This window comes from Ambystoma mexicanum, chromosome 2q, assembly GCF_040938575.1.
Source record: "Ambystoma mexicanum isolate Mex_15411 chromosome 2q, UKY_AmexF1_1, whole genome shotgun sequence".
Taxonomy (NCBI): Eukaryota; Metazoa; Chordata; class Amphibia; order Caudata; family Ambystomatidae; genus Ambystoma; species Ambystoma mexicanum.
This window is the reverse complement of record NC_090924.1, coordinates 538,740,266-538,752,587: the sequence shown is the minus strand read 5'-3', so window position 1 is coordinate 538,752,587 and position 12,322 is coordinate 538,740,266. Positions and strand designations below refer to the sequence as shown.

Here is a 12,322-nt window from a genome sequence, read left to right as displayed (position 1 = left end):
TGGGTACACATTTGTTTAGGTGTCTGGTCAGATGTTCTTCAGTGCCAGGATATTTGAGGAATCTGGAGACAGGTTATTCACCACTGCCCATTCACTTCTGCTGATTGTTCATTCTTCTATGTAGTTTTCCTTTATGCTGCCATGGCAGTTTGGCTGGCCCTCTGGCACTTGATTGTCCATGTGGATGTGCTCACACTTCCACAACAGATCTAGCTTATTAGCACTGTGGATGACAAAAAGGATGCTGGATACCTTTGACTCAATGGGCTCCCTACCTCACATGAAGACTATCACCTGAACGGCTAACGAACAAGGGCTAGCAGCATCAACCATGTGGTTGGCTGTTGTTGTGCAGTAGTACCATGTGGTCAGAAATGTGTGCAGGGGGTAGTTTGACTGCACATACAGTGAAATGAAAAAGGGTGTGAAATTAAAACCCCCATGTCACCTTCTTAATTGCAGTTAAAATAACAAGTGGCAGCATATAAAACCCCAACCCTTACCAGACGTCCGCTTTCCTGCCATAGCCTTCTCCACTGATCACTTCGGGGCTCATCCAGTATGGCGTCCCTGTGACAGATTTGATTCCGGTTCCAGACATGCAGATTGTTTGAATGCGTTTCCCTGCACCAAAATCTCCGAGCTTCACATTTCCGGTTGAATCTCGCAAAATGTTGGCCCCTGCGAAAATACACAGACAAATGAAACAAATGCTTGTGTTTTGCAGTGTTCAAGAGGGGGCCCATTGAAAACAGTTCTAGGATTACCAAACAAATACTCCAAGCGAAGGTTCAAGCACAATGGGACAGATGAAGTGTTCACAACTCACCAAAACACCAGGGGTAGCAGAAGTGAAATCACATACCACATCAGAGGTGGTGATGCCATATGACCCTTTGCCCTGGTGACAGCATAGGAAATAGCATTGCAAAACAAAAACTAGTGTAGAATTAATAAAATAACAAATGGCCTCAAAGTCAAAAAAGGGCATTTTAGTTTTCAAACATATATTAACTACAGTACTGTGCCAGTACATAATGGGCGCATTCATGATATGGTGGAGTCAGACCCAACAGAACCATCTCAGGCTACAAGCATTGATTTCTTATGCCAGTATTGCCTCTGACGAATCCCAGGGTATTGACACTGCTCCCACGGGGGAAGCCCCTTCCAATGAGGACAGGGAGGTGAGGTCACTACCTGATAGTCCCCCTGGGGGCGTAACTCAGCTGGTGGACCTCATGGGAGGGGAAATCCTCTATTGCACCAGTGACAACTGGCTTGGGAGAATGCAGTATGCACCTCCTCCCTCTCATCCCACTCAATCCTTTGTGGTCCCCCACACGTCTATTTCTGTAGGGTAGAAGACCCCAACCATATAGAGTATACTGGGACGAGGAAGGGTGAGGGCTACCCAGACGGAGTTCATACAACCACTGACACGAAGAAGAACAGGCAAAGAGGCAAAAGCCCACAGTGGAACAACGTACGTGGTACAACCAGAGCGAGAGCCAAAGATAAAAAGGGAAGAAGGACTGTGCATATTGTCAGATCCTCCCAGGAGGAACCGAGAGCCAGCTCGAGGCTCACCACGGAGAACAGGAAAGGTTGACAGAGCCTTGCCGAACACACAATGTGTTCCCTGTTGCCCAGGCTGGAGAATCGGGATTCCGGTTGAGGCCAGGACTAGGACCACCCGGTTGGACAGAGATGCACACACCGAGAGGGACCAGACCTGGGAACACTGCAAAGACACACAGACGGCTCGAAGGCATGCAGAAGTCTGCACAAGGAAGAAGCAATTCCGCAAAGCCGACAGAGCAAGCAGATAACGGCACAAAATGGTACCTGGGTTACTGTAGTGGGTGGTTGAGAGAAAGGAGAACAAAGGTGACGGTTGAGGAAGGCTGAAGAACCCCATCTCCCTTGTACCAGTACATGGGGGGAAAACTAAGAATCTGACATATGGGAAACTGTGCCTGGCAGTTTAGTGAACCAGGCCTGGGTACAACATGTGATAAACCTGAGTCAGGGAAGCCCTGCAACAGCAGCACACCAGGATCTGGGACCCACACAAAGTTGGGTAAGCCCTGCAACAACAGGACACAGGGGGTCAGGGACCCATTTTAATCCAAGGAAGCATGCAATCAAGGTGCTGTGGCCCCCCTGACAAGTCGGGGAGATCCCCAGAGAACCCAGAGTGGTCTGGGACCCACACAAAAGAAAGAGAAGACACACAACAAATCAGGGAGATCCCAAGAGAATCCAGAGGTGTCTGGGACCCACACAAGAGAGAGAGAAGTGCGAGAAGTGAATATAAGGGTTGAGGACCCATTGCTAAAAAAGGGAGATTTTCGGCAATAAGAAGATCTACAGTCAAGTCTGGCAGGATATAGGATCAGGCTTGATGTTACATTTGTGTAAGGGAGGAAGAACAACAGGGGAAGGGGCTTCACCCTGATACTTGGGAACTGTGTTTTGTGAAATAAGACCGACGGTGAAAGAAAAAAGGGAGGGAAAACAATTCCCCATTAATCCTGTTGTGTTTTTGTATATGTTTGGAGGAGCATCTAACATCAAGACCCTTTAAGTTACAACGCAACTCGTTGTGGTTTCTAATCAAGAACAGAACATATGAGTTGTAGTCCAGAACGAGAGAAGACTCCTTCTGGATCAAGAATATACCCAGTTTTTCCTTAGTTAGTCTACAGTGTAAGGGACGGAAATAGGTTTGGACACAGGATGGTGGACATTTTACTTTATTGGACATCATCACAGATTCCTTAATCTTTTTGTTGAGGTAGGGCAAACCCTCTGAGAAATAGGGCAAGATGGGTTTTGCTTTTCTTTACTTTTATATTTAATAAACGTCTTTGCCAACAACCATGCCACCACTCTGTCAGACTTGTACTTCTGCACCCTTACACCTCATATGACCAGTCACTGCCCTCTTAAATCTGTAAAAGCCTTATGTGCCAGGTATAGCCTTAATACGCTAAATGCTGCCTCACATGCCAGGCACTGATAAAAGCTAAGTGCAATCTTGTATAGCCTAGAGTGCCATTTAATACCAGGTTAAGCCTTGTATGCTATGTATAGCCATCACATGAAAGCAACACCCTCACAAGGACAAATGCTTTGATAGTTGCCAAGTGCAGACTCAGCCACCCAAGTACCGTTGTTTTATGCCAGGTAAACCTTGAAATGCTAGATACATGGTTCTGCTAGTTTTTTTTTTTTTACAGTGGAAACTTAACAGAATCTCTTTTGGTGATTTTAATTTGAGAAGTTAAGGAAAAAAGGTTCCTGTGAGGTAAAGTGATTTGCCCAGGATCACATATGTTGCTCAAGTGGAGAAGCTAGGATATGTGCCCATTTCATCCCATCTTTTATTTTACACAAACATACTCTGAGGAGCGAGGAATGAGACGTGGAAACAGAAGTCATATTTGTGGTTACAGGCTTGCATTAAATGATAAGGGGTTGGAAAATGACTAGCTGTCCCTACTTCTAAGAGGTATTTGTAATGTAATGTAATTTGAAGCAAATTTGTAAAGCGCAACTTCACCAGCAGGGGCATCATGGCGCTGACAGTTACGGGAACAACCAGAAAGAGCAGCAATTAGGCTGTAAAAAGATAGGTCTTCAGAGCACAGCGGAAAAAGAGGTGCTTCTCAAGTGTCCGCAGGGACGGAGGAACAGAGTTCCACAGAGCAGCCACCGCCACGGAGAAGGAACGGCCGCCTACACGAGCCAGCCTAAACCAGAGAAACAGTAACTCTTAGGGAAGAGACTGAGCAAAGGTTCTTTGTTGGAAATTAGGGGTGACAATTTCGTCTGTAGAAAGCCAGGGCCTTGCCCGTAAAAGGCACGGTGGACCACACACAAAGCCTTACATTGAATACGTTTTGCCACTGGGAGCCAGTGCAGTTTTCCCAGAATCGCCGAACTAGAGCAGAACCGGGAAGCACCCACTGCCAGTCATTCTGCCGAATCTTGCAGCACCTGCAGCCGCTGAAGAAGGTATGCTGGCTGAGCTAGTTAAAGAGCATTACAGTAGTCTAATGAACCAGCTGAGATGAGAAGGAAGATAGGGAAGCACTTTCTGAAGAATACAGAGTTTGAAGTGAACTAAATGACAGACAGCACTAACCTGGCACTGCATAGATAGAGACTCTGAGAGCTTAACTCCCAGGTTCTTCACCACCAAGGAGGGCTTGGGCAGAGGACCGAGTTCAGATGGCCAAAATGTCGTAGACCAACCCATGGAAACCGGAGATGGACCTACGACTAGACCCTCCATCTTCTCACCATTAAGGCAAAGGCAGTTTTGACCCATCCAGAGATGGACAGCTAGCAGGCACGAGCGGCAATCTTCCGCTGAGGCAGGATGGGATAGGTCTAGCCTCACCAGGATCTGTGTGTCATCAGCACAGGAGAAATACCAAAACCCAAATTAATCAGCTTGACAAGTGGCTGAATATATAAATTGAAAAGAAGAGGAGAGAGCGGAACCCTGAGGCACCCCGCAGTGAGGGGTTTAGCCATTGAAATAAGCAGAGGGAGAGAAAGGGACTGGGAGCGACCTGTTAGAAAAGATACAAACCAGTCCAGGACTAATCCAGAGACCCCCACCACAGACAGCCGTTCCAGCAAAATATCATGGTCCACCAATGCGAAGCCAGCAGATGAATCCAGCAGGATGAGGACGGTGGTGCCACCCTGATCTGTGCTAGGTCATCCACCACTGCCACCAGTCCATACTTGGTTCCACGCCTGGGCCGAAACCCAGACTGGTAAGGGTCCAGTCAGCCAGATTCCTCAAGAAAGGAGCAGAGGAGGGGGGTAACCAGAGTTTCCAAGAGTTTCATAGAAAAGGAGAGAAGTTGGTCAAGACCAAAGGATCATGGTTCGGTTTCTTGAGAGGAGGAAGGATGAGAGCGTGCTTAAGAGGACCAGGAATGTGGGCAGAACAGACAATAATCACATCGGAGAGCAGATGCGAAATGTCAGGGCAAATCTCTTTAAGAATGCCAAGAGGGATAGGATCAGCCAGAAAAGTGGAATTAAGACCAAGCACCGCCGACAAAAGGGCAGACTCTGAAAAAACTGGAAAAGAAGACCAGACCCGAGTCGAAGCACAAGGTGGACTGGGGCTCACAATAGCCGGACAGACACTAGCAGAGGCCAGCATTTTCGGATGAATAGTGGACATTTCATCGTCAAAGAAAGTGGACAGCGAGTCACAGAGGCTCTGAGAAGGAGCCACACTGTGCGCAGAAGAAGGTGAGGAAAGAGAGCAGACTACCCTAAACAGTACCTTAGAAGTATTGGTAGTGGCATTGACCTTGCTGGCAAAAAACCTGCACTTAGCTTGTGTAATTTGCATAATGTCCCTATCTAAACCAAAACTAAGGGTCTGTCCAAAGCAAAACTGTCCTGTGTCCGAAATCCTATCCTTGCCCTCACATTTTGAAGTAAACTAATGTGCGAAGTGGTAATGTCTCTAGTTTTGAAAGGTGCACAAATGTTCAAGCTCAAAAGAAATATAAATGCACCCCAACACAGAGGTTCCAAATGGATAAGGTTCACAGTTCCAGGGAATGGCTCACTTTCCCCAGGTTGCTGTTCAAGATTTCTGAAGACTCCAAAAGGCACAATTAACATAATTGGAGGTTTCTTGGTTAATAACAAAACATTTTGTATTCCAAAACAGTTTTAGATATAAGTTTCAACTATACAGGATACCTGGTGTACACCCATGCTCACATCTTTCATTGTCACTGGTTTACCTGGTGTAATCCTGTGCCAGGACTGCTTTGGGTGGTCTATTTTCTACAGTTGCAAACGTTAGCTTTGACCTGCTATACTCTCCTGCCAGGGCTTTTAACATGCTTCACTTCACACACACTTGCAGAGATGAGCTTGCCTCGTATACTCTCCTGCCAGGGCTTTCAACGTGATGCATTTTACACACACTTGCAGACTTGTGCATGCCTGGTATACTCCCCTGCCAGGGCATTCAACGTGATTCACTTTTTGCATACTTGTAGTTTTGCAAATGTTCACAAAGTGAAGGGCTCTCTAACCTCTCGGGCTTTGCTCCCCTTGGGTACCGGTCCCAGACTCTTAACTGCTATGGTTTTGCAAAGGTTCACGGGGTGAGGGGGTTTCTTCTCCCCCTTGACCTCTCTCGGGCTTTGCCTCCCAATATGGTTCTCTTTCATTCCATTCACAATTATTTAGTGTTCTTCGTTATCGTTCCCAAAGCGCCCCAGTGTCCAAATCTCTCTCACCAGGACTCATCGGCTTTCTGCAGCACTCTTCGGTTCCCTCGTGGTAAGCAGGGAGTGGTGTTTTGGTGCTCCACATCCAGTTTGTGGGTCCACTGTCCTCACTCGCCAGCTTACACATCCTTCACGGCTCCCTTGAGCCTCTCTCTGTGTTCCTGTGGCTAAGGTGCTGTTCTCCGGTTGCTGCGGCTGCCAACCAGACTTGCCTTCTTACTCTGGAGGAGTCCCAGCATGGCACACCGGTTGCTGAAGCCTTTCTCTGTCTGCCTTGAGCCGGCTGGCTCCACAGAGGCTCAGCAGTCCCTAGATCAACCTCGAGTGGGCGCCGTTTCCCCAGGTAGCTCTAACCGTGTTCGTTCAGGTTCCGCCTTTTAAATATCCTGGCACCTGTGTAGCGCTCGTAACTACTAGAGCACACTTTGTAATTCTCGGCATTGTGGATCTGCATTGCTCCCTTTAGCCTCCTCGTCTCAGTACTCAAAAATATGGAAATGTTGGGTGTTCCTAGGTTTTCTTCTACATGATACTGGAAGAGGTCTTTAGCAGATTTTGTGGGAAGTGGGATGGAACTTTTACAATAAGCCATAAAAGCTTGAGACACACAGGGAACATCCCTAAAAGGGAAAGGGGAGTATGTGCCTTCATCCGATAATGCCATATTATCCCCCTGAGGGTCCCCTCCCCCCATGTGGTCTTCTCTCACATTGCCGCCCCCAGGTTCAGGATCAGGTAGCGCTGCCGTCCCCTGGAAAATGAGGAGAGGCGACCAAAGCAAAAGGAGTGACGACACCATCAGATACTACGGTTTTTGCATTGTGTTTTCATAAGCAGGCACAGTTTTTTGTGTTTCATTTATGTGATATGTTAAGCACCAAATCCCCAAATCCCATTCTAAATTAATCTGAAAATATAAAGGAAATCTTATTGAAACCTGTTGGGTATAACAAGTATGATTTGTTATGATGGGATGCAGGAACAGACGGACTAGCGATAATCACTTAAATCGCTGAGTTAACCCCATCCATTTCCAAATACTGTATGAAAAAGTTAATTTCTGATTTTTACAGTTTTACAGCAATGCACTGTCACACATAAAACATCATACTTCAGCAAACTCCAAAAAAAGAGATGGCGCATACACAAAAAATGCACACACATTAACACAGCTACACACACAATCTTTCTGAGGATGCCATTGGAAGTGCTATTGTGGAAAATGTTTGTTTTCCTATGCAAATGAGTAACGTGTACATTCCAGGAAATACTTATCTCAGTGCCTCCCACTGAACAAGCTGTCAAAATTCTTCAGAAGGTGAATGGGACTAAGCTATGAAACTCTTATGGCCCAGTTCCACATTTTGGCAAGGTGCCATTTGCAGATGGCGGTGTCCCTCCTCCAGAGACTGGATTCAGCATCAATTGGGAAAAGTCGAAGCTGATCAATTCACAGAAAGAGAAGTTCTTTGGGTTTTGCTTTCTGGAGCATCAGAAAGTGGACACTGACTCATTGAGGACGTTTTGTCTAACGTTTTATTAAAGTAAAAGGATAAAGCATATCTTTCCCTGTCACTATGGGTGGGCCCTACCTATTTTATTAACCAAGGTGCTTGTCAATAAGTCATGAATGTTCAAAAGGAATTGGTCTGCTGTCCAAAACTACCCTTTCCTGACCCTACCAGCATGAAAACTAATTTAGGTCTGGAGAATGACTCCATTCTCCTGAGGATACTTCTAATACCTGTCTTTTTAGTAAGTAATCCACCAATAGTTTCTGGTGAACTCTTGGATGAAATTCTTCAGTTCCTTAATTGGATTATTGGACTTTCTCTTCTCTTGGGCTATCTCTCTCTTTTGTTTCTCTTATTAGTTCTCCTTTCTTGTATGTACTTCTCAGCGTATCTTTGAAAGTTAACTGTGCTTTGTTGGGCTTCATTTGATATGCGGTTCCGTAGCCTGCTTTCTCTAGGCCCCTTTCCATATCTATTTCCTCTTCTAGTTTATATTGATTTTGTACAAGATGTTGAGTTACTTTCCCCTTTTCCCAGATTTTGATCCATTCTTCCCTTCTCCCATTATGTTGTTCAACAGTTCTTTCTCTCAAGTTACAGCACATGTACTTCCTGTGGTTCATTTTTAACTCGGTTTCAGAATTTCTACTGGGAAGAGTTAGCTGTGCAATATAATGATTCACTCATGTTCCCCCAGTTACCTTTTTTACGGTCAGACGTCGTCTTTGGGAGCCGGCTTCCCTGGAGAACCTTTTTTTGGTTCACAAGCTCCTCACTGTGCCCTGGTTCTCCGTTGCGCAACCGGACACCTTGCAACCTTCTGGTGTTGGTGGTATCGGCGACATTGCTTGGACCCGCTGTCCACCATGGGTTCCCATCCGTGGTCTCGCCCCCACCTTCTACTGGGCTCCATCCCTTTCTCCCTCTTGTGCTCTGGGTTTCTGTACTGCAAAGCGAAGCGAGTTTGAAACTTGCGGGCCTCCGGGTTACTCTCTACATCACAGTCTACGTAGATTGGGGCCTTCCCCAGCTGATTTAGGGTGTTCTCTCTCTCCTTCACATCCATCTTTCTAGGGATGGCGATTTATCCAGATACTCGTCTCAGTAGATTGGACATTTTCATTGAAAGGGCCATGACCTTTTCTTATAAGGTAGCAGTCTCTATTAGGTGTTTCTTCATCCCAGTCTTGGTATTCCACAGTATCTGTTACTGTAGTTTCTTCAGCCCAGTCTTGGTATTTCACCAGATTTGGTATTGTAGAACACCCCATGTAGGCCATAGTATGTGCCACTTGAGGGAGTTCCTCACAGCAACGGGGGTCCTTGTCCCCTAAGGGGTAATCTCTCCAGGCGAGGTCCACTTGCCTCTACTCCTAGGGAAGGTATTGCGGAGTGGGCTGACCTCCCTAGCCTCACGGGGGGAGGCGCTCCCCCTTGATGAGAAGGGACAAATTGTCTCGATTGGCCAGAGTTTGTTGTTGATTACGAGTCTTCAACATTGAAGCTCGTGTAATCCAAGCTTCGAGTTACCAGGATGGAAGTCAAAAGGAGTGTGTCCTGGTAGTTCCATTAGTAAGATTCCTGGCAGAATAATAGGGCTTCTGTCGTTTACTATGCAGAACATTATTCTTGCCCCTTGACAACGAGGCTCTTATTCAGGCTGGCTCCCTCTCTGTAGTTGCAGGGCAAGAGCTTGTCTGGTGGGCAAGGAGCATCAAGGTGGAAATGTTAGGGACATTTTGGCCTCCGCCATAGATCGTTGCATAGAATCAGATGCCAGCTTACAAGGTTGGCGAGCAATGTGTGGTTCACTTTTGACTGGAGGTTGGGGGTCAAGGCAGGAGTCTTCGGCATATACACTATTTAGATATTCTTGCAGGGTCCTTTGCCGTCTAAAGTTTTGTAAAAGGATATTCACACTGTGGCAAGTCTGCTATGTACAGCTATTCAGCAGTGCATTACATCAACAGTCTACAGGGCACAAGGTCAAAGAACCGTTCAAATCTGGTAGCGGCCTTCTGTGAATTGAGTCTGTCACAGCATCACGCATTATGTGGTTCCAGTTACTGCTGGGCCTAGAGACACAAGCTACTACTCACTGATGAGGCCTAACGATACCGAAACATGTCTGGGGATGCTTGTGGTCTCGTGCAGAAGGGGTGTGACCTAGCAGTTCAGGCTGAACTGCACCTTTTGGGGTGGGACCAAGCTTGATTTGCATATGGTCTTTTCCCTTCTGTAATGGCTTGGCAGGTAAAGAATGGTCTGGAGGGTTGCCCAGAGCAATGCCAGTGGTTACGATTGATTCTAAACCTTCCAGCCATCACTTCTTGCGTTTTACAGCATCACGGTATGGGCTGGGTTTCTGGACGGCACTGCGATTCCAGTGACAGGATGGTGCTATAGGCACTGCACAGACTTCAGCGATTGGAGACTTTTGAGATTCAAGGGAGCTTGGATCCCTTTCAGTTGGACCTTTTCGCCTTACACCTCAATTTACAACTCCCTCTCTTTTTTAGATGATGCCTTACCCCCACTCCCCATGCATGTAAGAACTCTTCTTTATGCTCAGGGGCATCGGTGTACGCTGGTCCTGATCACGCCCTTCTGGCAGTCACTGACATGGTTTCCTACAGTGATGGAGAGGTCCATCCATTTTACTATGGCTTTTCCATCTGTAAGCAACCTTCTTCTAGGCAGCATTGCCACACCTCATCCTCTTATTTAGACAGGTTCCCCTTCCCCTTTTGGTATGGTGGATACTGGCAACAGAAGAGCAGCCAGAGGACTTTTTGACAACGGCTGCATCAGGAAATCCTGGGCCGCTGTCACTGTTAAATCCTTTGGGGGGCTTGGCCAGCTATGCTTGTTCGTACTCTCAACATTCTCTGGATTCCTTTACTTAAGATACAATTCAGGTGGTATATTCTTTGGCAGCATATCGGTATATCATTGTGTACAGGTCAGCTATTTTGTCTTTTCACTATGTGGTGAACAGTTACCTGGTGGGGTTACATCACTAGCTATGCAGGCCACTGAGGGGATATGCACCCTTCTAAAGCTCTGAAGCCTTGCTGTTCTGTATTCTGGGATCTGACTATTTAAGAACTGGACTGATAATGAGCTCTGTTTCTTCAGGAAGGGGCTACAGGCTGGTGTTCCTCATGTGCCTTGTATCGTTTCGCAGGGTATCGCACGTATGGGCATTTGATCTATCAGGAAAGTCTTTTACCCTGGATGTTATGTTATTAGGATTTGTAGGACTCGCCAATGCCATTTTCATACTCTCCAGGCGCGTTGGCTGATCGGGACAAGAGTGCACTCTGGGTTGGTCTGGAGGAGGGGGAAAGGCAAGACTGCAGTGCTATGGGTTGAGATTACCCAGCGCGCTGCCGGTTTGTAAACTTTCTAGCTGCGAAGTGTCGGAGGCATTGAAGCCTTTGTACCCAGAGGGGTGGCCTTGTGCTTCTAGTGTGGACGCCTGTTGGCCAGGGGCTAAGTATGTTTGTTTTAGTTAGAGGTATAACGTTGTGATTTTCAAAGTTTGAGGAGAGGTTTATTTTGGATGGTGTCTCTTTTAGTAGTTCGGGTCATAACAAGACATGTTGTTCTTCTTTCAGTTTTGCCAAGTTCTCGTCATGGCCTAAAATGTGTGTGGTGGGTTGTTTAAAGGAATATGAAGACCATCCCGCTGTTTTAAGGGGGGTGGTCGGTTGATAAACCTTTTGTTGTCCTGAACAGACCTTATAATCCTGTGTCCTCTCCCACTCTGGCTAGATGGGTTTGTGGGTTTTGCCACATGCTGTAGATACTTACATTGTTGGCACCCATTCTTCTCAAGGTGGCTGATTGGTCTAATGACCAGACTTTCCAAACGATCATAAGTCTATTGTACATGCAGATCTACTGTAATATCTATGATCTGAATTTGCATAATAGATTGTTTCTAGTAATAATTTAATAATTTTGCATTTATGCGCTACGAACCCTCAGGTATCTGAGCGCTGCTTATTATTACCCACGGTGTGTGGTGCTCATTTATCGACCTCGGAAGGATGAGTTTGGCCCTGCCGGGATTCGAACCTGCGTCGGCAGGATCTGCACGGATGTCAAAGTGAGTACTCTACCCACTGTGCCACTTGACCGGCTAGTACATCATGAAGGAAAGTCCAGAGTCTACTAAATCAAGCACAGAGGCAAGTATTATTCCACCCTGTGGTTGTGTCTTGTGAGCAGAAGCTTTCCCCATTCAGGAGTTCACTTGAGGGGTTTATGGGCTTTTCAAGTCTCTCGGCCTGGACGCGGTGGTCTTTGATTGCCTTGGCTTTCCTGGTAATATCACTGAAATTGGTGGCCAGAACGGAATGGGACAGCAAAAGAAAAGGGGTTATCTGATGGAGGAAGGGCTTATGTATGTGGATTTCCGAGCTCGAAAAGGAAGAAGGACTAGAGAGGGGTTATGGGACTAGTGTCTTTTTGTTTCTTACTGCATGTTAAATACGGGAAAGTGTTTGAGCAGAT

At 46.5% G+C, this 12,322-nt stretch overlaps 1 protein-coding gene and 1 long non-coding RNA gene across 5 annotated transcripts in view; one reads left to right on the top strand and one right to left on the bottom strand.

The window, feature by feature from the left end:
* The window catches only part of LOC138569585 (mitogen-activated protein kinase kinase kinase 3-like), a 696,616-nt gene that overhangs the window by 25,936 nt on the left and 658,358 nt on the right, over window positions 1-12,322 (bottom strand). For all 4 annotated transcript variants that reach the window (XM_069647679.1, XM_069647681.1, XM_069647683.1 and 1 more), the window contains exon 16: window positions 504-681. In XM_069647679.1, coding sequence (XP_069503780.1) covers window positions 504-681 — 178 coding nt within the window. The remainder of the gene's footprint in view (window positions 1-503; window positions 682-12,322) is intronic.
* The window catches only part of LOC138569586 (uncharacterized), a 192,672-nt gene that overhangs the window by 102,317 nt on the left and 78,033 nt on the right, over window positions 1-12,322 (top strand). The gene's annotated exons all lie outside the window — the stretch shown is intronic.